This window comes from Ictidomys tridecemlineatus, chromosome 5 (assembly GCF_052094955.1).
Source record: "Ictidomys tridecemlineatus isolate mIctTri1 chromosome 5, mIctTri1.hap1, whole genome shotgun sequence".
Lineage (NCBI taxonomy): Eukaryota > Metazoa > Chordata > Mammalia > Rodentia > Sciuridae > Ictidomys > Ictidomys tridecemlineatus.
Genome location: NC_135481.1, coordinates 131,369,582 through 131,396,895, shown reverse-complemented (window position 1 = coordinate 131,396,895; position 27,314 = coordinate 131,369,582). Strand labels below are relative to the sequence as shown.

General features: G+C 38.1%; 1 protein-coding gene across 1 annotated transcript in view; it reads left to right on the top strand.

Moving 5' to 3' along the window:
• The window catches only part of Ctxnd1 (cortexin domain containing 1), a 43,480-nt gene extending 35,822 nt beyond the window's left edge, over positions 1-7,658 (top strand). The window contains exons 2-3 of the mRNA XM_078051081.1: positions 1,695-1,848; positions 3,197-7,658. Of these exons, the coding sequence (XP_077907207.1) occupies positions 3,259-3,438 (180 nt within the window). The 5' untranslated portion in view covers positions 1,695-1,848; positions 3,197-3,258 and the 3' untranslated portion in view covers positions 3,439-7,658. The remainder of the gene's footprint in view (positions 1-1,694; positions 1,849-3,196) is intronic.
• The last annotated feature ends 19,656 nt before the right edge of the window (positions 7,659-27,314 follow it).

Here is a 27,314-nt window from a genome sequence, read left to right as displayed (position 1 = left end):
ACTTGGGTTGATTCTGTAACTTAGTTATCACAAACAGTGCTGCAGTAAACATGGGTATGTAGGTATTTCAATTTTATGAGGAAACTCCATATTGTTCCTCCATAATGGTTGTACTAGTTGACATTCCCACCAACAGTGTATAAGAGTTCCATAATAGATAAAGACAACATGGTACAGACACACAGTGGAATATTAAAGCCATAAAGAAGAATGAAATCCTGTCATTTACATTTAAACAGATGGAACTGGAGAACATTATGTTATGTTGAATGAAGCAAACTAAACACAGAAAGACAAGTACTATATATTCACTCAGAAGTGGAAGTTAAAAAAAAGTTGATCTAGATATAGAATAGGCGTTACTTGAGGTTGGGAAGGAGTAGTGGAATGAGGATAAAGGGAGACTGGATTTGATGAGTGCACACTATATGCTTGTATTGAAACATTGCATTAAACCCCATTAATATATACAAGTAATACATGTTAATAAAAAATTTAAAAACCCTGCTTTTCCTTGTTTTCTTTTTATGCTTTTGAATTATGCACATGTATCATTTATACAAAAATGTTAAATATAATCTTCAAAAAGTTAAAAATAGAATTACCAGGTGATCCAGCAATTCCACTTCTGTGTATATACCCCAAAGAATTGAAATCAGGGGCTCAAGGAGATTCGTACACCCATTTGTAGCAGCATTGTTTACCATAGCTGATAGGATAGAGACAGCTCAGCTAACAAGTGACAGATTAATGGATAAAAAAATGTCATGTGTTTATACAATGACATATTCAAACTTAAAAAGGGAGGGACATTATGGCATAGGATACAACGTGGAAGAAACTTGAGATCAGTATGCTAAATGAAATAAGAGAGTCATGAAAGGACAAACACAGAATGAGTCCACTTATACACAAGGTCCCCAAAGTAGTCAAATTCATAGAGATGGAAAGAATAGTGGTCACCCATGGTTAGGGGTAAGGAGAACAGAGAGTTCTGATTAATGGTAGAGCATTTCAGTGTGAAACCATAAAGAAGTTCTGGGATGGAAGGTAATGATGGTTGCACAACTATATAAATGTATCTGATGCCACTGGAATTGTACTTTTTTTCCCCAGTACTAGGGACTGAACTCAGGCTTCTCTCATGCCAGGCCTCTAAGCTACATCTGCAGCCCCGGAATCGTACACTTAAAAACCATTAAGATGGGGTTGGGTGCAGGAGTGCATGGCTATAAAGCCAACAATTTAGGAGGTTGAGGTAAGAGGATCATAAGTTCAAGGCCAGTGTCAGCAATTTAGTGAGACCCTAAGCAGTGAAACCTGTTTCAAAATGAAAAATAAGAATAAAAATAAAAAGCTACATCCTGGGTGGGGGTGTAGCTCAGTGGTAAAGCACCCCTGGGTTCAATCCCTGGTACCAGCACCAAAACAAAAATAAAACAAAATTCCTCCCAAATTGATTCCCCCCAAAACTGTTAAGGTGATAAATTTTATGTTATGTGCATTTTTGCTATAATATTTAAAGTTATATTTAAAAAGGAAAGGGAAAGGCAGCACGAGCTGACAGCATGGCAGCTCCCAGCCCTGCACCAGGAAGAAGCTGCCAGGGCCAATGCTTTTTGCCAGGAGAGATCAGGACTGGGGCTGAGCATCTCAGGAAATAACAATTTTTCCTCTGTCCCATTCTGTTTCAGTTGCTCCAGGGCCACTGCCAGCACAGTGATTCTCTCTGAGTGAAAGGCCATGCTGTTCTCACTGGCTCTGGGCTGTAATGTTCTGCTGCTCCCCCTTCTTCCTGGAACAGCCTGACCCAAGGTCCTTCAGAAGTGGTGACCACTCCAAAAGCAGGTCAGTGGCCCAGTGAGTAGGTAAGAAGAGGCAAGGTCTAAGAGAGGGGAAAGCATGGGACTCATGGTCACAGATATTCCAGGCCAGCTGGGTCTGAAATAAGCTTTGAGAATGCTTACATAGCCATGTTCTTAAAGCTCAGATTGGGGGGGGGGGGGTTATCCTCACTTTGCCTTGCACCAGAAGAGGAAGGGATATGTAGAGATCTCGGGTTTGTAATGTAGGACCTTGGGTAAGTCATTTTTCTGCTCCGTGATTCAGTTTTCACATTCATAAAATGGACGTATTGATGCCTGGCTAACTAGCTTCCAGGGCAGTCATGAAGTTTAAAAACAAAACTGGATGTGACAGCACAGTATGAGTACTAGTGCTATGCAGGTTCAGAGATGAGTACAGGAATGCTTGTTATGAATGGAGAGAACTACAATTGGCCCTTTATCTTGAGGTTCTCCTTCCCTGCAGGAAGCAGCTCTGCCCACCCTCGCCTGCTCCCAAAGTTCCTATATCATTTCAAGTACTTACTGACTGCTCACTGGGGCCATGAACTGTGCTGAGTTTTTACACTTAAGTTTTATTGCTTATAATACTCACACTCTTGTAAAGCATGCATTGTTTCCTGCAGTCAGCAGGAGGAAAATCAGGTCCTTGAAAAGTCAGTAAATCTCCTTAAGATGAATGAGTGGTCAATGATGGTGAGTTGCCCAGACTTGCTCTGCAGAGCAGCAATGGGGCTTCAACTCCTTCTGACTGCCAAAATTCTACTCCCATTGCACCTGCAATTTTCAAATGGTGTCACCTGAGGCCTGCACAGAGGGAAAGGAAACATAGACCCTGCATGGCTCCTTTCCTCTGACATAGCAGCAGCTTCTCTTCTATATGTTCATACATTGTGTTTGACATTCAGTTTTATTTGAAAAATTCATTGCCTAATTTAAAAAATTCATTTGATTGTGTTCAAATGTTGGGTTGACTAAGTGGAAAACACTATTCTCATCTTCTTCCTGAATGGCTTCAAGGAGTGAAGGCAGCTGCAACGACTCTAATCTCAAGCTGCCCTCAGCCCCACTTGAGCCCCACCCCTGTTGGGAATCATTGTCACATTCCCCATCCACCCTGGGAAGGAATAGGCTGCACAGTTAGAGACACCAGTTAGGGCTATGACTATGTGGCTCCCTTAAAAGGTATGCATATAACCTCTTCCCTTTTTTACCCTCCTGTGGGTGCCCTGAACAGCAAGTTCTTGCTTGGGGTGGTAGTGGGGGACAGAAAAAAAAAGATATCATCACTCTGTACTGATCCAAAGAAGTGGCCCTAACCTTCCCTTCTCCATTGCCCTGGCTCTCCATAGGGGTGGAAAATGGTACCAGTCAAGCCTGAGCCGCAGGAGGAGCCTACAGTAGCTGCCAGGAGATGGAGGAGCCCACGCCTGAACCTGTCTATGTCGATGTGGACAAGGGGCTGACCTTGGCCTGCTTTGTCTTCCTTTGTCTCTTCCTCATAGTAATGATCATTCGCTGTGCCAAGGTCATCATGGACCCATACAGTGCCATTCCCACATCTACTTGGGAAGAGCAACACCTGGATGACTGAGGCACAGAACAGCCACATGGGGGCAAGACCCTGGTGCTCTCTGGACAGTGGTGCCCCAATATGCCCCTCTGTGTGCCTGGCTACCCACTTGCTGGCCCACAGAGGCAAGGAGTGGATCTGGCCACCAGAGATGGAGAAGGTTCACTTTAGCCTTGCCTACTTTCACAGGAGTGCCAGAGGGAGATGCTCCAGTATTGAGGATGCAGGAAACTACGGCCCCTGGAGAGAAGAGCACTGGTCTGGGACTCAGGAGGCTAGTTCCATGCTCGGGTGCCACTATAAGACTGTGGGGTGGTCACCTAGACACCCCCACTACACAAAAGTGGTCTGTACTTAAAATGCAAAATAGCACATGGAGGCTCCCAGCAGAGATGTCCCTCCAGAAACCATGATCCTTCCCATGAACTAGTGATGAAGCAGGCAGTGAAGGATGAAAGGAGGCTCAGAGTGCCTCCCTGAAAATTCACAAAAGGCACAGAGGCTGCTTCCAAGCAGTTTTTTTCTAAACTAAAATATAGAGGGATATATTTTTCTTGTAATAAATGAAATGTGCATTTTAGAAACCTGGGAAAATACAGAAAACTTGAAAGAAAGGAGAAAAATAGCACAATCCCACCTTCCAGAAGTCACCATTTTGATATATTTCTTCCACCCTTTTTTAACACATTTTTTTTCAGTCAAATTCATACAGTATGCATGATGCCGAGTTGCTCCATGTGAGAGCACAAGACCTCCCATTTCGTCAATGTTTATCACTTGTTTCTAGTAACTACAAAGCATTCCCTAGGGGAGTTATGTCATGATTTAATAATTAACTTCTTTGGTTGTTCATTTAACTTTTCCACTAATTTCTCCTCACACAAAATTACTTCATCCAGTCACCTTTTAAGGGTGCACAGTTCGTGAGTGGAATATTGGACTGGGATAGCTGGGTTCCAGTCCTTCTTTAGCTGTTCAAAGTCTTGTAACCTTGAGCAAGTCACCTCACTTCTTGGTGCCTCAATTTTCTTATTTTAAGAGAAGGAGGGAAGACTTTGTTTCTTTTCCTTTTTTCATTTCTTATTTACTTCATATGAATGAAAGTATAGGAGAGGGAGATTTTTGCTTGTAAATGTGCTATAGAGGGAGGGGTGGTCAAGGAATAAGTTTTTGACAATGACTCTTCTGTGGGTCTCACATGTTTTCTCTCATATGTGGAGATAAAACAAAAACCAAAACAAAACAACCTGAAAGCAGAAGAGGTTCTTTTAGGGGATCTGTAGAAGACTGGCAGAAGAAAGGGCAAAGGAGACTAGTAAGGAGGGCAGACATGATCAATACGATCAATACACAATATATGCGTGTATGGAAACATAATAGTGTTAATTTGTACAATTAATATGTGGTAATAATAAAAAAATCAACCTGAAAGTAACAAGGTGATTATTAGGGACTTGGAAGTGTGCTGTGGGGAATAAGGGAAGGATGAAAGAAGACAGTCCAGAGACTGATATGATCAATGCACAATTGTCTGCATGTATGGAATTACCAAGTGAATCCCATTAATGTGTACAATTAATATGTGTCAATAAAAGTTGACATAAAAAATAAAATCAACTGAAAATTTAGGAGAAATTAACTAACCAAAGAAAAGTCTGTGAAGTAGTAGAAAGGGATTGGATCTTTGGTAAGTCTTAAGAAAATACTTGACAAAAAGGAGAGTATAGATTTATACTTGAGAGTCTGCCTTAGTCTGAACAATGCTTGTGTCTGGTGCCCCTGAGACAAGCTATAAACAGATTTGGCACCTGGGAAAAATGGGTAAAAGAAACTCAACCTGACCAGTATCTCCTGGCCTCTACTCCTTCCAGCCAATATTCTCAGTGTGTGATTATTGACCCAGAAGGCTCTGATACGGTACTTCCTCTGTCTCTGTCTCTGTTTCTTGCTCTGGCTTGAAGATCACCTCAGGTTTGTTAATGCAGCACCTTTTTTTTTTTTAAAAAAAAAGATTTATTAATCAGCTTTATTGGTTCTTTTTAGTTATATATGACAGTAGAGTGAATTTTGGTATAAATCCACAAGCATGGAATATATCTTATTCTAATTAGGATCCCAGTTTTGTGGATGTACACAATGGTGAGATTCACTGTGGTGTATTCATTATGTACATAGAAAAATTATGCCAGAATCATTACATTGTCTTTTCTTTTCCTAATACCCCTCCCTTCCCTTCATTCCCCTTTGTCTAATCTACTGAACTTCTTAATGGGAAATTATGTAGGACTTTACCAAACAGCTAACTCATGTCTTCTGAACTACGACATATTTAACTTTAGGAACTGTTCATTCAAGGGGCCAAATTAAATATTTTCTTAAAAAATTGTGACACACATTCTTCATGTACTGGGAATCTTACACCTACATAACACTGGACCTTAGAAATTATTCCTGTATTTATCAACAAAAAAGAAAGTGCTTGGGGAATTTCACTTGCCCAATGACAATAGGTTGCTGTAGCTTTCCAGTACCACATCCTGTACAGAGTCCTGTTAGCACCATCTAGGTCCTTCTACTCCTTTAAGATGAAGTTCATAGCTACATTCTCAGATGATACCAATGCCTGAAATGGCACTTTTTTCCTTAACTCAAATCATCACCTCTGGGTCACAAGAACATGACTCATGGTAGCTTATTCCATGTTTGCATATCTTATATAAGATAGAGCTTGATTTGTGCTCTATATGAAGGGAGAAAGAAACATCATGGTAGTTATATCTTGCATGAGTACAAAAACTAAATTTGTGCAAATACTAAAAATTTTAGTAAAAGTACTAAAAATACTATTATAAACTTTCCATTATAGACTCAGAATTGTTCTTGTTGCTATGATAAAAATTCCAAGTTCCTTATGATCTAGTGTGAAGACACAAATACATACATGGAAATAATGTTACATGAACTAATTTAGACAAATGTTCAATCAATTTAAGTCAGCATGACAAAGAAGTACAAAGAGTAGCTTTTAAAAATGTACTCCCCGGGACTGGGTTTGTGGCTCAGTGATGAAGCACTTGCCTAGCATGTGTGAGGCACTGGGTTTGATTTTCAGCAACACACATAAATAAATAAAAATAAAATTCTATTAACAACTAAAATAAAAAATGTAGTCCCAGCTGAGCATGGTGTCACATGCCTGTAATCTCAGCGACTCAGAACATTGAAGCAGGAGGAGTGCAAGTTCAAAGCCAGCCTCAGCAACTTATTGAAGCTTTAAGAAAATTTAAATAAATAAATAAATAAATAGATAAATAGGGCTGGGGGTGTGGCTCAGTGATTAAACGCCCTTGGATTCAATTCCCACTATCAAAAAAAAAAAAAAATGCATCCCAATTTTCTCTCCCTTTTTCCTTCCCCCTGTTTTATTTCTTCTAACTGGTTTTCTTCCTATTTATTTGTTGGTTTTTAAATTGGTGCTTTATAGATACATATAAAGGTAGAATTCTCTGAGGTGTATTCATGTATATACATAGAATGATTTTGTCAATTTTATTCTGTAGTTCCTGTCCTTTTCCATCCCTCTCTCCCATCCCCTTCTTCTACTCCACTGATCTCCCTTTCACTTTCATGGGATCTCCCTTTTAAAAATTTTACTCAAGTTCCACATTTGTGAACCCCAGTATTATGTATAACTATAATGTACTAATAAAATAATAAAATATTTTAATTTAAAAGATTAAAAACATTTTAGGGTTATGTATAATATAAGAATGTGAGTTGAAAAACTTGATTCACACACCACATGCACACAAAACTTTTTGTATTATCAAGTTGCACTTTACTGAAAAGCCAAAGATATTTCAAACTTCTCCATGAATTTGTTCTCATGAACAAGAAGATGCAATAGCAACATGAAAGCACAAAGAACTTATGCCAGGTTAATGGACCTGTAAATAGTTCCAGTCTAGGTGAGTGTTCCTTGGCTGTGATGAGACAAGCAGTAAGCATGTTTGAGGAACTTATAAGCAAGCAAATTCACTTTTAAATAATTACCTAATTCTAACAATAAAAACATTCATGTGCTAACTGTTATTAATGAATTCTTTAGTTCCTGCCTTGGCATCCTATATTTTTCTTATATATCTAAAAGACTTGCTAGTGTCCACATAAAACTGGACACCTTCATCCTAAAGCAGAGAGTGTATAATGAGAGGCCAATAAAATGTGATGTTGTTGATCAAGTTTATGTTCTCCTCATAAAAGAATGGAAATGGGTGTCAGGGAGAGTCAAAGTAGAAGAAAACAGGGGACAGGTGATCACCTCTTAGGCCACAGAATAAAAATACATAATAGGAAACTCATCCTAGGAAAGAAAACAAGAAAAGAATAAGAGAAGAAAAGAAAAAAAGTGATGTTTTTAGTTATCTTTTCATTGCTGTGACCAAAATACCTAAGAAGAAAAACTAAGAGAAGAAAAAGTTGATTTTGGCTCACAGTTTCAGAAGTCTCAATCCACAGATGACCACCCCCTATTTCCCTGGACACAAGATAGAAGAAAAACATCATGACCAAAGGGTGCTGTGGAGGAAAGCTACACCCCTCATGGTGGGGTCAGGAACAGTGGGAGGCCCGGGGAAGATAAACCATTTCAGGACACACCCAGAATCCAGCTCCTCCAGCCACATCCCACCATCCCACAGTTACCACCCAGTCAGTCCATTTAAACTAGGATGGATTGATTAGCAGTTTCATAGACTCAGGATATGTTTGTTTATTCTGGGGGGCACAAATCAACCTCTTTTAGATAAAAGAATTTTAGCAACTTACTAAAACAATATAGTTAGTAATAGCAGAGCAGAGATGTGAATCTAAGCAGTCAGACTCTAAAGCTCATATTCTTAGCCACCAAGAAATGAAGGGATGAGTCCAGGCAAGATTTCTCTAGATGTATAGTGAAGGATGAGTGGGAGAGGAAGTAGGTGACACATAGGCCAACAAGGAAGTTATTACAAGGACACTGGAAAGACACTAAAGAACACCTGGACTAATTAATACATTGACAAAATTGATGGAGAAAAAGGCAGGAAACCCTATAACACATCCTCATTATTTGTTTCTCCCCAGCCTTCCATTGTTAAAGCATATGATCTTTAGGAGATGTATCATGCTTTTTCTGATTACTATGAGGAATAAGAGATAAAGGGTTGTGACCTGTGCCTAGAGAACTAGCTAGGATACCTTTTACCTCTTTCCCTCTCCTTGTACACACACTTAAGTAAAACTAGTAAACATGAATTTCCAGAGGTGGTCTGGATTTGAGTATGTACATTTGTCAGCATTGGCTGCCATAACAAAATATCAGGACTAAATGGCTTTAACAACATAACTTTCTCATAGCTCTGGAAATCCAAGATCTTTGATCAATAAGATGCAGATCCAAGAGGACAAATGATACAGTTACACTCTTGAATCTAGAAGCCTGAGAATCAGGAGAGTCATTGGTATAAGTTCCAGTTAGGTCCTAGTCCAAAACCAGGAGAAAAGTAACCCAGCTAGAAGACAGACAGACAGAATTCTTTGTTATTCAAATTTTTATTCTTTTCAGGCCTTCAAAGAATTGGATAAACCCCACTCACATTGGGGAAGTCAATCTCTTTTAATCAGTCTGCTTGTCCAAATAAAATGCTATCTTATCTGGAAATACCCTCATGGGCCACAGAAAGAATAGTTAATCAAATATATGGGCACTCTGTGGCTCAGACAAATTGACACATAAAGTAAACCATCACAGGTTTATTTAGTCATATGGTCATATTCTAAAATTTCATTGCTGTAAACTATTTAAAATTCACATTTTATTATATAATTATTTAAATAGTTCTAAGTATTAGTCTTAGAAATATAGTAAATTCTTAAATATAGTAAATTCTTCAAAAAACCAGAGTAGTATAATCAAATTATTCTAAATCAGTTTATATTTTTTGTCCTATAATAGAACCTTTTAATGAATGAGAAATAATTTGTTGTACCAATTTACCAAAATGAGAAATAGTTGAATAAAATTTTTATTCAAATATATCATTACAATATTACAAACTTCCCTCCACAAATATATAAATTTATGTGCCCATAGTACTAATGTTTTTTATATCTATAAATATCTATGCATTAGTTATAGTTCAGTGAGATATAAGAATAAAATTTTGAGAGAATTATATATGTTATTGAAAGCACACTGCATCCTCTGAAAACCCACCTTAGTCTTTAACACTTTTCTTAATATGGCTGAGAAATACATTCATGTAGCTGAGTCTTGGAGTTTTTTTCTATATGTGAATTGTGCCCCTGAGGACATTGTTATAAGGAAAGGATGCTATCAGTTCATTTCCTTGCAGGCTTATAATTTTCAGGGCAGTTCTACAAGCAAGCAAAGTCTTGGCCCTGAATTGTTAGGGAAGTCACCAAAGGGAAAACTATTTCCTTATTTCCTGGAGATCAGCAGAGTAGGAACAGCTAAAATCCAAAATTTATTATGTGTATGCTCATTTTCTTTAGTAAATGTTCTCAGGTGGGTTGACTGGACTTAGTTCCTGTCAATATTGTTAAGTAATAATTCTTCTTTTTAAATTTAATTTTATTTGTTCTTTTTAGTTATACACAACAGTAGAATGCATTTTGGAATATTATACATTCATGGAGTATAATTTATTCTAATTAGGATTCTATTCTTGTGGTTGTACAAATATCCTAGTCATGTATTCAAATACAAGGTTAGGAATATTATATCTGATTCTACTGTCTGGAGGATATTTCCCTCCCCTCCCCATTCCCTTCATTTCGCTTTGGACTTCTATTCCTTCAATGGACTTCTATCCTTCATCTTCCCATTCTCTCTTCTTGTGGGTTAGCATTCACATATCAGATAGAACCTTCATCCTTTGTTTTTTGTTGATCAGCTTACTTCATGTAGCATGATTGTCTCCAGTTCCGTCCATTCACCAGCAAGCGCCATAATTTCATTGGTCTAAGTTCCAGTTAATGAGATGGAATTTCAGTGTAGTTTTAACTTACATTTCTCTAGTTGCTAGAGATGTTGAACATTTTTTAATATATGTTTTTGTCCATTCATATTTCTTCTTCTGTGAAGTGCCTGTTCAGTTTTTTGTCCATTTATTGATTGGGTTATATGGTTACATAATAATTCTGACTTCAATTTATTTTTCATTCAATGTTATATTACTAATACATCTTTGTTTACTAAAGAGATTTCTGGGGGACTTCACATATGTTCTCCTGTGGTCTCTGGATTTTGGGATCACAACAAGTCTGTATGTCACTTTTTGGGGAATGAAGAAAATGCCCCTTTTACTAGAACTACAAAGGCTCTTTCAGACATAGCGCTAAGCTGAGGACACTGGCATAGGAAGCAGTATAGTGACAAAATTTTATTTCTATACCCAAACTAATTTGGGAGCATGCTTTTTGAACAATACAAAGAATTCTTTGTTTATAAAACAAGAGGGCTGGCATATGTACTTTCCTTCCAGTAGCCATATAAACTGGGGACATCCAGGCTCCCATGATGGTTTATTTTCTCACCCAAATCTCAACTTTTTCTGTTGTTTTCACTCAGCATTTTAGTATGTATAATCAAATAATTAGAGCATCCTTACCAACTGTCAGATTTCAATCACTTCTGTGAAACTCATCAACCACACCTCTATTCTAGCTAACTTTAGAATTATACTTAATTATGACTATCACATTTGCAGTTCCATTTTTAATAAAAATATCATTTGATATACAAAGTATAAGATTTGTCCTTCTCACAGAAGGCTCCAGCTCTAAACCTGGCTGTGTTCAGCCTAGTATACTTTTTACATGTTATTTTTTTTAATTCTCTAACAAACAGTGGAACACTTTATTAGTCAAATATTATCTGATGATAAAGTGCTGATTTTCCTCCCATTGATCATATGGACCTTGCCACAAATGCACCAGATCTAAGCATGTTTAAGTGCAGGCTGGAACTTATTTTACTTGCCATCTTTGATGCTTTAATAAGTAGATCATCTATTTGACTTGATCCTCAGACTTTTTGTACCATTCTTGTTCTTTTTACATTCGGCATTTCAACTATAATATATCATGGACTGTTCTTGTATATTCTGATCATAATTACTTATTTTCTTTAATATTATCTGAATATTCAAGGCTAGTTACTTTGTTTTTCAGCTTTGAGAGTCTGTCTTCTACATAGTAAATTAATTTAAAATTTTGATTCATTGTGCTTTTCATTTACAAGATTTTTATTTGGATCTTTTTCATTATCTATCGCTTTGTTGGATTTTCATTCATATTCTGTACTGACTTTCTTAATTCATCTAGTTATTTTTCTGTGTTCTGTTGGAATTTGTTGATAATTTTTTTATAATCATTCTTTTGAATTTTTTATATGGTATTTCACCCACTTTGAGACCTTGGCGGTCAATTGCTGGTGAATTATGGACCTAGGAGGTATCATGTTACCTTGGTTTTTCATATTTCTTGTTTTTCTCTGTTGATATTTGTGAGTTTATTGGGTTGGATTTCTCTTCAACTCTTATCTGTGGCTCTTTTTAGGACAGGGCCTTCTATTGTTAAAGTGTTCAGGTTTTGTGAATTTAAATGTGTTTCCAAATGTGTTTTGTAGTATAGTTTTCCTGCTAGTTCTTTGGTAACAGTTCTGCTGCTAGTACTTTGATGTGTGACATGTGTCAAAGCTTGAGGGTCCACTTTTTCTTTAGTCCTTACAGAGTGGGATCCTTCTTGTATATTAGGTCAATGTGTTGCTTAAGTAGGGCATATGGGGTACATCCTCTGTGATTGCTTCTCTAGAATTGACGACTCTGTATGTTCTAAAAAAGTATGAAGGCAGACGGAAGGCCCGGCCCTCACTCTGCTCATCACAGGTGGAAGGCCCAGCTGTGCGGCACTCGCTCGGCACAGCACAAACGGAAGGTGGCGCAGAACAGAGGCTTTGCTTGTGGGTCTCCAGACCGAGGTCTGGTCACAGAACAAGGTTACCCCAGCACCCCCACCTCACCAAATACCCTATATGGGTAACAGATAGAATCCATTTTGGGAAACCTTACTCACCATCTATCAGTGGCTATCGGCACAGTTCTGAGGCTGATTAGGTACCCAGTTTCCAACTCCCCCACTCCTATGGTGATAATTCAAAATATTTCCCACAAGCTTTTGGAAGGCATAGCTATCAATGCAGAACAGCAATTGTACAGGCACCTGGTTTCCAACTCAGAGACTAAGTGTAGGGAGGCTCCATGTAGAAGCTCAAGCCCTCTAACACTGGCTACCTTCACCACCCTGAATGCAGAGACTCAAGCTAGGAATAGACAACTACACTTACTGGAAGAAAAGAAAACAGAGTTCTGAGACTTTTTTTTTCTTTTCTTTTCTTGCTCTTCTCATCCAATCTTCTCTGCACTTCCCCCCTCTAGTCCTCACACCTCAACATATGTGAATACAAGAACTTTGCATGAAATTAGACTTTAAGAACTGAATCACCAGAATAATATAATATAGAGGAAAATTGCATAGGCCCCACCTCATCCCCCCTTTAGTTTTCTATTATTTTCTTTCTCCCTCTCTTTCTTTCTTTCCTTGTTATTTTTTCTCTTTTCTTGTTTTCTTCTTTTTTCTTCCTCCCTCTATCCCACTTTCAACTTCCTCTTTTACTATTTATATGTAGGGTAATTTTCTAAATACAGATAAGGAGTTTGAAGTTATACATTCTTCCATAAATTATCCCTGTCTATTCATTAGAGTTCTCCTAATTAAGTTAGAGTAATCCCATACCCTCACTCTTTCCGCCTTAACATGATGTCCTATGCCTGATCCTCAGTTCTCTAAGTGTCACCAGAAATGATATGCCTCTTATGAAACTAATGACTATATTCTAAATAATAATTGAAGCCAACATCTGTATACATAGTCTAACTATATATGTATTAATAATGAAAAGTTGCTCATAGATGATATATTATTGATATTGGAAACTGTTAATATTGTTTTTCTCCACGAGAGAGAGAGATTTTGGAACTATATAAGAGCAATATAAATATATAGGGGGAAAATATTAACACAATAGTCACACAGAGCTGGAAAGAAACGTGAGTAATATGAAAAGACAAGGAAAGAAAGGACCACAAACAATGCAGGACAAGTCAAGATTAGGAGAGGTAACATCTGAAGCAGAAGGAATGTAAGATAAAGATTTCAGGATATACATAGTCAGATGATCTGGAGTCTTAAGGAAGACATTTGAAAGCAAATGCAGACAATGAAAGTTCACTTTGACAATGAATTACATAAACAAATCCAAGAAGCAAAAGATGAAGTCTACAGGGAGATAGAGGTTATACAAAAAACAAACAAACAAACAAACAAAAAAAACAAACAGAAATTCTGGAAATGAAGGAAATTATAAACCAAATTAAAAACTCAAATGAAAGTCTTGTCAGTAGAGTAGACCAATTAGAAGTCAGAACATCAGACAATGAAGACAAAATATATCATCTTGAAAAGAGCCTAAACAACTCAGAAAAGCTGATAAGAAACCATAAGCAGAACATCCAAGAAATCTGGGATACCATAAAAATACCAAATTTAAAGGTTACTGGGATAGAGGAAGGTATAGAGGTTCAAACCAAAGGAATGAACAATCTATTCAATGAAATAATTTTAGAAAACTTTTCAGACATGAAGAATGAAACAGAAATCCAAATCCTAGAAGCCTACAGGACCCCGAATGTACAAAACCACAAGAGACCCACGCCAAGATACATTATAATGAAGATATTCAAAATACAGAACAAGGGGAGAATTTTAAAAGCCACAAGAGAAAGGAGGCAGATTACATTTAGGTGTAAACCAATTAGGTTAACAGCTGATTTTTCATCACAGATGCTGAAAGCGAGAAGATCCTGGAACAACGTATTTCAAATGCTGAATGATAATGGGTTATAACCAAGAATCTTGTATCCAGCAAAACTAAGCTTCAGGTTTGACAATGAAATAAAAACCTTCCATGGTAAACGAAAGTTAAATGAATTTTGAAGCTCTGCAAAGCATCTTTGGCAAAACATTACATGAAGAGGAAATAAAAAACAACAACAAAAATCAACAGTGGGTAGTAGTGCAGTAAGGAGAAAATCTAATCAAAGAGGAAAAACAAACCAAATTAAATAACAAAAATAAACAAACATGGCTAGGAGTACAAACCATATCTCAATAGCAACACTAAATGTTAATGGCTTAAATTCACCAATCAAAAGACATAGGCTAGTAGACTGGATTAAAAAAGATCCAACAATATGCTGCCTACACGACACTCATCTGATAGGAAAAGATATACACAGACTGAGGGTGAAAGGTTGGGAAAAATCATACCATTCACATGGACCTTGGAAGCAAGCAGGGGTGTCCATTACTCATACCAAATAAAATAGACTTAAGCCAAAGTTAATCAAAAGGGATAAAGAAGGACACTACATACTGCTAAAGGGAACCATTCACCAACAAGACATAACAATCATTAATATATATGCCCCAAACAATGGTGCAGCTATGTTCATCAAGCAAACTCTTTGCAAGTTCAAGAGACAAATAGACCACAACACAATAATCATGTGTGACTTTAACACACCTCTCTCACCACTGGACAGATCTTCAAACAAAAGTTGAATAAAGAAACTATAGACATCAATAACACAATTAATAACTTAGACTTACTTGTCATATATAGAATATATCAACCAAAATCAAACAGATACACTTTTTTTTTCTCAGCAGCTCATGGATCCTTCTCAAAAATAGACCATATATTATGCCATAGGGCAACACTTAGCAAATATAAAGGAGTAGAGATATTACCATGCATTTTATACAATCATAATGGAATGAAATTGGAAATCAACGATAAAATAAGGAAGAAAAATTCCTACATAACTTGGAGAATGAACAATATGCTACTGAATGAACAATGGGTTACAGAAGACATCAAGGAGGAAATTTAAAAAGTCTTAGAGATAAATAGAAACACAGACACAACATGTAAAAATCTATGGGACACTATGAAAGCAGTACTAAGAGGAAAATTCATTGCATGGAATTCATTCCTCAAAATAAGAAAGAGTCAACAAATAAATGATCTCACACTACATCTCAAAGCCCTAGAAAAAGAAGAGAAAATCAGCAGCAAATGCAGTAGAAGGCAAGAAATAATTAAAATCAGAGCTGAAATCAATGAAATCAAAATAAAAGAAACAACTGAAAAAATTGACAAAACCAAAAGTTGGTTCTTTGAAAAAATAAATAAGATTGACAGACCCTTAGCCATGTTAATGTAGAGAAGAGAGAAAACCCAAATTATTAGCATGTGGGATGAAAAAGGCAATATTACAACAGACACTACAGAAAAACAGAAGATAATTAGTAATTATTTTGAAACCTTATACTCCAATAAAATAGAAGATAGCAAAGGCATTGATAAATTCCTTAAGTCTTATGATCTGCCCAGATTGAGTCAGAAAGATATACACAACTTAAACAGACCAATATCATGTGAAGAAATAGAAGAAGCAATCAAAAGATTACCAACCAAGAAAAGCCCTGGATATACTGCAGAGTTTTACAAGACCTTTAAAGAAGAACTAATACAAATACACTTCAAACTATTCCAGGAAATAGAAAAAGAGGGAGTACTTCCAAATTCATTCCATGAGGCCAATATTACCCTGATTCCAAAACCAGACAAAGACACTTCAAAGAAATAAAATTTCAGACCAGTATCTCTAATGAATATAGATGCAAAAATCCTCAATAAAATTCCAGCAAATCGGATACAAAAACATATCAAAAATATCATACACCATGATCAAGTGGGTTTCATCCCCAGGATGCAAGGCTGGTTCAACATATGAAAATCAATAAATGTAATTCACCACATCAATAGTCTTAAAGATAAGAACCATATAATCATCTCGATAGATATAGAAAAAGCATTCACAAAATACAGCTTCCCTTTGTGTTTAAAACACTAGAAAAACTAGGGATAACAGGAACTTACCTCAAGATTGTAACAGCTATCTACGCTAAGCCTCAGGCCAGCGTCATTCTAAACAAAGAAAAGTTGAAGGCATTCCCTCTAAAATATGGAACAAGACAGGGATGCTCTCTCTCACCACTTCTATTAAACATAGTTCTTGAAACACTAGCCAGAGCAGTTAGAGAGTCAAAAGAAATTAAAGGCATAAATATAGGAAAAGAAGAACTTAAAGTAGCACTATTTGCTGATCCTATACCTAGCAGATCTAAAAAGTTCAACCAAGAAATTTCTAGAACTAGTAAATGAATTCAGCAGAGTGGCAGGATATAAAATCAACACCCAAAAATCAAAGGCATTCCTGTATATCAGTGACAAATCCTCTGAAATGGAAATGAGGACAACTACTCCATTCACAATATCCTCAAAAAAATAAAAAAAATACTTGGGAAACAACAAAAGAAGTGAAAGATCTATACAATGAAAACTATAGAACCCTAAATAGAGAAATAGAAGAAGACCTTAGAAGATGGAAATATCTAACTTGCTCATGAATAGGCAGAATTAATATTATTAAAATGGCCTTATTACCAAAAGCACTCTACAGATTCAACGCAATTCCGATCAAAATCCCAACAGCATTCCTCACAGAAATAGAAAAAGCAATTATGAAATTCATTCAGAAAAAATAAGAGACCAGAATACCTAAAGCAATTCTAAGCAGAAAGAGTAAAACAGGTGGTATCGCTATACCATATCTTAAACTATACTACAGAGCAATAGTAAAAAAAAAAAAAATCCAGCATGGTACTGGTACCAAAACAGCTGGTAGACCAATGGTACAGAATAGAGGACAGAGACCAACCCACAAATTACAACTACCTTATGTTAGACAAAGGTGCTAAAAGCATGCAATGGAGAAAGGATAGCATCTTAAACAAATGGTGCTGGGAGAACTGGAAATCCATATGCAACAAAATGAAATTGAATCTCTATCTCTAGCCATGCACAAAAGTTAACTGAAAATGGATCAAGAATCTAGGAATCAAACCAGAGACTCTGCATCTAATAGAAGAAAAAGTGGGCCCTAATCTGCATCACATGGGGTTAGGCTCCAAGTTCCTTAATAAGACACCTATAGCACAAGAATTAAAACTAAGAATCAACAAATGGGATAAATTCAAACTGAAAAGTTTTTTTTTTTTTCTCAGCAAGAGAAATAATATGTGAAGTGAATGGGGAGCCTAAATCCTGGCAACAAATTTTTACCCCTCAAACATCAGATAGAGTTCTAATCTCTAGGATATACAAAGAACTCAAAACTTAAACAACAACAAAAAAAGCAAATAATCCAATCAACAAATGGGCCAAGGACCTGAATAGACACTTCTCAGAAGAGGATATACAATCAATCAAAAAATACATGAAAAATGCTCACCATCTCTAGCAATCAGAGAAATGCAAATTAAAACTACTCTAAGATACCATCTCACTCCAGTAAGAATGGAAGCCATTATGAAGTTAAACAACAACAAGTGCTGGAGAGTATGCGGAGAAAAAGGTACACTCATACATTGCTGGTGGGACTTCAAATTGGTGCATCCAATTTGGAAATCAGTGTGGAGATTCCTTGGAAAACTGGGAATGAAACCACCGTTTGACCCAGCTATTCCTCTTCTCGGGCTATACTCAAAAGACCTAAAAGCAGGGATCCAACATGGCGGCCGGCGAGGAAGCAGCGATTCCAACGTCTCCACGTTATTGGGATAAGAAAGACCCATTGAAACAGCTGCAGCCTACCTACGGAGGAACTTCTAGCATAATTCCCTTAAGAGGAGAGCTGCCGTGAACTGGTAGGTTTATTGGAAGTGACAGTTTGTCCCAGAGAAGTGGATCTTGGACAGCCATGCGGGCACAGAGGTCTAGTCCTGCAGCCATCAGCTGCTCCGTCAAGCGGCTCCTCCGGGAGGCCTAGCTCTCACTCTGCGAGCAGCCGCCTCACCTGCCCGGTTCCTAACCACGCGGCCACAGCTACCCGGCTCTACAGGTGCCCCCGTGGCAGTTGCAGAAGTCAAGTCCTGCAGCCAGCAGCCGCTTTTGCAAGCGGCCGACACCTGGAGTGGCTTGGCCTGCCCCGCCCAAACTGGCAGTCGGCCTCCACCATCAGGGCTCCCCCGGGACGCCTAGCTCTCGCTCTGCGAGCAGCCGCCCCACCCACCCGGTTCCTAACCATGCGGCCGCAGCTACCCGGCTCTACAGGTGGCCCCGCGGCGGGTGCAGAAGTCAGGTCCTGCAGCCAGTAGCCGCTTTTGCAAGCGACTGACACCCGGAGCGGCTTGGCCGGCCCCGCCCGAACCAGCAGTTGGCCTCCGCCATCCGGGCTCCACTGGGAGGCCTAGATCTCGTTCTGGGAGCAGCCGCCTCACCTGCCCGGTTCTTAACCACGTGGCCGCAGCTACCCGGCTCTACAGGTGGCCCCCTCGACGGGCGCAGAGGTCCAATCCCGCAGCCACCAGCAAAAGTGGCGGCGGCCCGGAGCGGAGTGGCAGCCCAAACCGGCAGACGCCCCCGCCATCCCGGCTCTCCTGGGAGGCCCAGCTCTCGCTCTGCGAACAGCCAAACCACCCGCCCAGATCTTAGCCACGCAGACACAGCTGCCCCACTCTTCAGGCGGCTCCCGGTGGCCCGACTCAGCTAGAAGGGTCCCCGAATGGTCCAGCACATGGCCATGCCCTCCGGGCTCTGCTAACAGCCCCGCCCACCTGGTCAACAACCGGGAAACTTTAAAATCTCTCCATGGGCGTGACCGCAAGGACCAAAGGACTCTCGACCCCCAACTCCCCCTACTGCCAGAGTCAGGCAGACCTGAGACCAACCAGCAGAACAGGCCTAGAGGCCTGCCAGCATGGTAGACACGTCACTCCAATTGGAGTAGGGGCAGAGCAGAGCAGCCGCCCGCATCCGGATCAGGCACAACGACCCGAGGGGGTGGTAGTCACGTCACCACAATTGGAGTGGGGGCAGAGCAGAGCTGCCACCCGCACCCGCAGGGTGGGCAGACCTGCGAACAACTGGCAGAGCAGGCCTAGCGGCCGACCAGCGCGGTAGACAGATCACCCAAATTAGAGGAGGAGCACAGCCACTACCCGCCCTGCAAGGGAGATTTTTCAACTATACAAGAGCAATATAAATAATTAGGGGGAAAATCTCATAAACACAACAGTTTCACCAAGCAGAAAGAAATGTGAGCAGCATGAAAAGACAAGGAAAGAAAGGACCACAAGCAATGCAGGTCAACTCAACTTTAGAAGAAGTAATAGCTGCAACAGAGGGAATGTCAGAGAGAGAGTTCAGGATATACATGCTACAGATGATCTGGAATCTCAAGGAAGACATGCGACAGCAAAATCAGACAATGAAAGATCACATTGACAAGGAACTACATAAACAAATCCAGGAAGTAAAAGATCAATTTCACAGAGAGATAGAGATAATAAAAAACAAACAAATAGAAATCCTAGAAATGCAGGAAGCAATAAACCAACTTAAAAACTCAATTGAGAATACTACCAGCAGAGTAGATCACTTAGAAGATAGAACATCAGACGATGAAGACAAAGTATTTCAACATGAAAAGAACATAGACAGCTCAGCAAGACTGCTAAGAAACCATGAGCAGAACATCCAGGAATTATGGGATAACGTTAAAAGACCAAACTTAAGAGTCATTGGGATACAGGATGGCACAAATCAAGTTAAATAACAAAAATAAACAAACATGGCTAGGAGTACAAACCATATCTCAACAGTAACACTAAATGTTAATGGCTTAAACTCACCAATTAAGAGACACAGGCTAGTAGAATGGATCACAAAACAAGACCCAACAATATGCTGCTTACAGGAGACACATCTGATAGAAAAAGATATACATAGACTGAAAGTGAAAGGTTGGGAAAAATCATACCATTCATATGGACTGCGGAAACAAGCAGGAGTGTCCATACTCATATCTAATAAAATAGATTTCAAGCCAAAGTTAATCAAAAGGGATAAAGAGGGACACTACATACTGTTCAAGGGAACCATACACCAACAAGACATAACAATCATAAATATATATGCTCCAAATAATGGTGCAGCTATGTTCATCAAGCAAACTCTTCTCAAGTTCAAGAGTCTAATAGACCACCATACAATAATCATGGGAGACTTCAACACACCTCTCTCACCACTGGACACATTTTCCAAAGAAAAGTTAAATAAGGAAACTATAGAACTCAATAACACAATTAATAACCTAGACTTAATTGACATATATAGACTATACCACCCAACATCAAGTAGCTACACTTTTTTCTCAGCAGTACATGGAACCTTCTCAAAATAGACCATATACTATGTCACAGGGCAACTCTTAGACAATATAAAAGAGTAGAGATAATACCATGCATCTTATCTAATCATAATGGAATGAAACTGAAAATCAATGATAAAAAAGGAAGGAAAAATCAAGTATCACTTGGAGAATGAACAATAGGTTACTAAATGATCAATGGGTTTTAGAAGACATCAAGGAGGAAATTAAAAACTTCTTAGAGTTAAATGAAAACACAGACACAACATATCGGAATCTATGGGACACATTGAAAGCAGTTCTAAGAGGAAAATTCATTGCCTGGAGTTCATTCTTTAAAAAAAGAAAAAACCAACAAATAAACGATCTCATACTTCATCTCAAAATCCTAGAAAAAGAAGAGCAAAACAACAGCAAAAGAAGTAGAAGGCAAGAAATAATTAAAATCATAGCTGAAATTAATGAAATTGAAACAAAAGAAACAATTGAAAAAATTGACAAAACTAAAAGTTGGTTCTTTGAAAAAATAAATAAAATTGACAGACCCTTAGTCATGCTAACGAAGAGAAGAAGAGAGAGAACCCAAATTACTAGCATACGGGATGAAAAGGGTAATATCACAACAGACACTTCAGAAATACAGAACATAATCAGAAATTATTTTGAATCCTTACATTCCAATAAAATAGAAGATGGTGAAGGCATAGATAAATTTCTTAAGTCTTATGATCTGCCCAGATTGAGTCAGGAGGATATAGACAACCTAAACAGACCAATAACAATAGAGGAAATAGAAGAAACCATCAAAAGACTACCAACTAAGAAAATCCCAGGACCGGATGGGTATACAGCAGAGTTTTACAAAACCTTTAAAGAGGAACTAACACCAATACTTTTCAAACTATTTCAGGAAATAAAAAAATAGGGAGAACTTCCAAATTCATTCTACGAGGCCAATATCACTCAGATCCCTAAACCAGACAAAGACACTTCAAAGAAAGAAAAATACAGACCAATATCTCTAATGAACCTAGACGCAAAAATCCTCAATAAAATATTGGTGAATTGGATTCAAAAACATACCAAAAAAATCATACACCATGATCAAGTAGGATTCATCCCTGGGATGCAAGGCTGGTTCAATATACGGAAATCAATAAATGTTAATCACCACATCAATAGACTTAAAAATAAGAACCATATGATCATCTCGATAGATGCATAAAAAGCATTCGACAAAGTACAGCATCCCTTTATGTTCAAAACTCTAGAAAAATTAGGGATAACAGGATCATACCTCAACATTGTAAAAGCAATCTATGATAAGCCACAGGCCAGCATCATTCTGAATGGAGAAAAATTGAAGGCATTCCCTCTAAGATCTGGTACAAGACAGGGATGCCCTCTCTCACCACTTCTGTTCAACATAGTCCTCGAAACACTGGCCAGAGCAATTAGACAGACGAAAGAAATTAAAGGCATAAAAATAGGAAAAGAAGAACTTAAATTATCACTATTTGCAGACGACACAATTCTTTACCTAGCAGACCCAAAAGGGTCTACAAAGAAACTATTAGAGCTAATAAATGAATTCAGCAAAGTGGCAGGATATAAGATCAACACGCATAAATCAAATGCATTCCTGTATATCAGCGACAAATCCTCTGAAATGGAAATGAGGACAACTACTCCATTCACAATATCCCCACAAAAAATAAAATACTTGGGAATCAACCTAACAAAAGAGGTGAAAGACTTATACAATGAAAACTACAGAACCCTAAAGAAAGATATAGAAGAAGACCTTAGAAGATGGAATAATATACCCTGTTCATGGATAGGCCGAACTAACATCATCAAAATGGCGATATTACCAAAAGTTCTCTATAAGTTCAATGCAATGCCAATCAAAATCCCAACAGCATTTCTTGTAGAAATAGATAAAACAATCATGAAGTTCATATGGAATAATAAAAGACCCAGAATAGCAAAAACAATGCTAAGCAGGAAGTGTGAATCAGGTGGGATAGCGATACCAGACTTCAAACTATACTACAGAGCAATAGTAACAAAAACAGCATAGTACTGGTACCAAAACAGGCGGGTGGACCAATGGTACAGAATAGAGGACACAGAAACCAATCCACAAAACTACAACTATCTTATATTTGATAAAGGGGCTAAAAGCATGCAATGGAGGAAGGATAGCATCTTCAACAAATGGTGCTGGGAAAACTGGAAATCCATTTGCATCAAAATGAAACTGAATCTCTTTCTCTCACCATGCACAAAAGTTAACTCAAAGTGGATCAAGGAGCTTGATATCAAAACAGAGACACGGCGTCTGATAGAAGAGAAAGTTGGCTATGATCTACATACCGTGGGGTCGGGCTCCAAATTCCTCAATAGGGCACCCATAGCGCAAAAGTTAACAACTAGAATTAACAAATGGGACTTACTCAAACTAAAAAGTTTTTTCTCAGCAAAAGAAACAATAAGAGAGGTAAATAGGGAGCCTACATCCTGGGAACAAATCTTTACTCCTCACACTTCAGATAGAGCCCTAATATCCAGAGTATACAAGGAACTCAAAAAATTAGACAAAAAGACAACAAATAACCCAATCAACAAATGGGCCAAGGACCTGAACAGACACTTCTCAGAGGAGGACATACAATCAATCAATAAGTACATGAAAAAATGCTCAACATCGCTAGCAGTCAGAGAAATGCAAATCAAAACCACCCTAAGATACCATCTCACTCCAGTAAGAATGGCAGCCATTATGAAGTCAAATAACAACAAGTGTTGGCGAGGATGTGGGGAAAAGGGTACACTGGTTCATTCATTGTTGGTGGGACTGCAAATTGGTGCAGCCAATTTGGAAAGCAGTATGGAGATTTCTTGGAAAGCTGGGAATGGAACCACCATTTGACCCAGCTATTCCCCTTCTCGGTCTATTCCCCAAAGACCTAACAAGAGCATGCTACAGGGACACTGCTACATTGATATTCATAGCAGCACAATTCACGATAGCAAGATTGTGGAACCAACCTAGATGCCCTTCAATAGATGAATGGATAAAAAAATGTGGCATTTATACACAATGGAGTATTACTCTGCATTAAAAAATGATAAAATCATAGAATTTGGAGGGAAATGGATGGCATTAGAGCAGATTATGCTAAGTGAAGCTAGCCAAGCCCTAAAAAACAAATGCCAAATGTCTTCTTTGATATAAGGAGAGTAACTAAGAACAGACTAGGGAAGAAGAGCACGAGAAGAAGACCAACATTAAACAAGGATGAGAGGTGGGAGGGAAAGGGAGAGAGAAGGGAAATTGCATGGAAATAGAAGGAGACCTTCGGGGTTATACAAAATTACATACAAGAGGAAGTGAGGGGAAAGGAAAAAATAATACAAGGAGGAGGAATGAATTACAGTAGAGGGGGTAGAGAGAGAAGAGGGGAGGGGAGGGGAGGGGGGGATAGTAGAGGATAGGAAAGGCAGCAGAATACAACAGACATGAGTATGTCAATATGTAAATCAATGGAAGTGTAACTGATGTGATTCTGCAAGCTGTATACGGGGTAAAAATGGGATTTCATAACCCACTTGAATCAAACTGTGAAATATATCAAATTAGATGTAATGTTTTGAACGACCAACAATAAAAAAAAAGACCTAAAAGCGGCATACCACAGGGACACAGCCACATCAATGTTTATAGCAGCACAATTCACAATAGCTAGACTGTGGAGCCAACCTAGATGCCCTTAAATGGATGAATGAATTAAAAAATGTGGCATTTTATACACAACAGAATATTACTCAGCAGTAAAAAATAACAAGATCATGGCATTTGCAGGGAAATGGATAGCATTAGAGCATATTATGTTAAGTGAAGTTAGCCAATCCCCTAAAAAACAAATGCCAAATGTCTTCTCTGATATAAGGAAGGTAACTGAAAATGGGGTAGGGAGGAAGAGCATGGGAAGAAAATTACCGTTTGATAAGAGGTGGGAAAGAAAGGGAGGGAGAATGGGAATTGCATGGAAGAGGGAAGGAGACCACCTTTGTTATACAGAATACAGGTATGGAGATGTGAGGGGAAAAAAAAAGAATAAGTGTGCCACATTAGATTGGGTAGAGAGAAGTGATGGGAGGGGAGGGGAGGGGAAGGGAAGGGGGAATGGAAGGACAGCAGAATAAAACAGACATTATTATCACTGTGTGTATATACGTGACTGCATGACCAATGTAATTCTGCTACCTGTACAATCAGAAAAATGGGAAATTATATCCCATCTGATTCAAATGTATGATATGACAAGATCATTGTACTGTCATGTGTAACTAATTAAAACAAATAAAAAAGAAAAAAAAGAAAAAAAGTATGGAAATGATCTACATGGTTCAGCAATTAACAACATCAACAACAAACAACTACAAACAGTTCTAGCATTAAAGTAAACAGTTTGGTGTCATTCATGCTATCCACAGTATTAATAGCTGCAAGAACATGAAACTTGGTGGCAGAATTTACATAAAAAATAGTTCTAAAGGATGGTAAAATACAATTCATTAAGAGAAAAGAAAATGAGGGTAGAAACACACAAAAAAATTAGAGTATTTAAAGTGTGAATAGAGGGAAAGCAGAATAAAGGTAATAAATGAAGGCTAAAAAAGAAGGAAGAGAAAAATAAAGAGACAACAAAAGAGGAAGAACAAGAGAATTTGGCTATTAATAGAAGAAAGAAGAGAAAGAAGCAAAAGAAACAAAAATAACAACAAAAATAATTAAAAACAAACAAAAATTTCCTTAATCCTCAAAAATAAAAGGAAATAGTCCCCTTGTTCACTTTTCTGACCCTCTTTAATTGGGCCTGTAAGTCACCCTCTATATCTCTGAACTGACTTCTCCTAGGCTCAGTCTTCTCTGTTTGTTTCAGTTGTGTTCTGACAGGTACGCAGTAGGCCACATGATAAGCACTAGCAAGGACAGGGTAGCCATATTCACTGTGGTCTCCCAGGTCCTTGCTCAATCATGACCTCCTTGAGTTTGCTCCCCTCCTAGGTTCTCCACTTATAAGCTGAGAAACATGAAGCAGTTTCAAACACCAACTCATTGTGGAGCTTCTGAATCAGCTAAGTTCAGACTGTTTTTCTATTCTACAGGTTTTCCTTACCAAATTTGTCCACTGGGTTTCTTTTTCTGTTTGTGTTACCCTCCCCTCTGCAGTGAACTGGCACTGCTGCCACCACCAGCTTAACTCCAATGTGCTCTTTCTTGTCCTTAGTTTAAAGGACATGGAATTCTGGGTCTCTGAAATCTCTGAATGTTCAATAATGAGCTTCAGTGAATTTTCTCTGTTATCCACCTCACTGAGAAGCAGTATTTCCACTGCAGTATTTCCACCAGCTTAACTCCAATGTGCTCTTTCTTGTCCTTAGTTTAAAGGACATGGAATTCTGGGTCTCTGAAATCTCTGAATGTTCAATAATGAGCTTCAGTGAATTTTCTCTGTTATCCACCTCACTGAGAAGCAGTACTTCCACTGCCTGAATCCCAAGTCATGGAGAAATTGGAAAATGTACTCTTCTCTTAATCCAACATCTTTGATCTCATGCAGTCTTTAGGGTTTTCCATAAGCTCATATTATCTTCCAGGAGAAATAATTCAACATTTTCATTTCTGATTTAGAAGCCTGTTATTTCTTTCTATAGTCAAATATCTCTGGCTCAAACTTACACTATTATGAGATAGGTGGTAAAATTGGACTTCCTTGGTTTGTTCCAGATCTTTGAGGAAATTCTTTCAGCCATCTCAAGTTCAGTTTGATGTTAATTATGAGTTTGCCATATATTGCATTTATTGTCCTGAAGTACATTTCTTTATATTTATTTGTTGAGTTTTATAAATCATGGGGGGATGTGAATTTTATTAAATAATTCTGCATCTATTGAAATAATCTTTTTTTTGTTCTCCAACCTCTTACTGTGATGTGCCACATTTATTCATTTGTGCATGTTGAATAATGCTTGCATTCCTAGGATAAATATCTCTTGACTTTGGTATGGTGAATGATCTAGTCAATGTGTTGTTGAATACAGTTTATTTGTATTTTGTTTGTAATTTTTGCATCCATGTTTATAAGAGATATTGGCTTGCAAAACTAGTACAAGGAAGGAAATAATAATGATCAGAAAAGAAATAAATGAAATTTGAACTAGAAAATTTGACAAATTGACAAAATTTTAGCTAGACTAATTAAGGAAAAAAGAGAATACTCAAATAAATAGATAAAAAGGAGACATCACAACTAATACCCCTAAAATACAAAGGATCATCATATTATTATGAACAATCATGCGACAATGAATTGGATGACAAAGAACTGGTACATTTCTGTGCACCAATAACTTACCAGACTG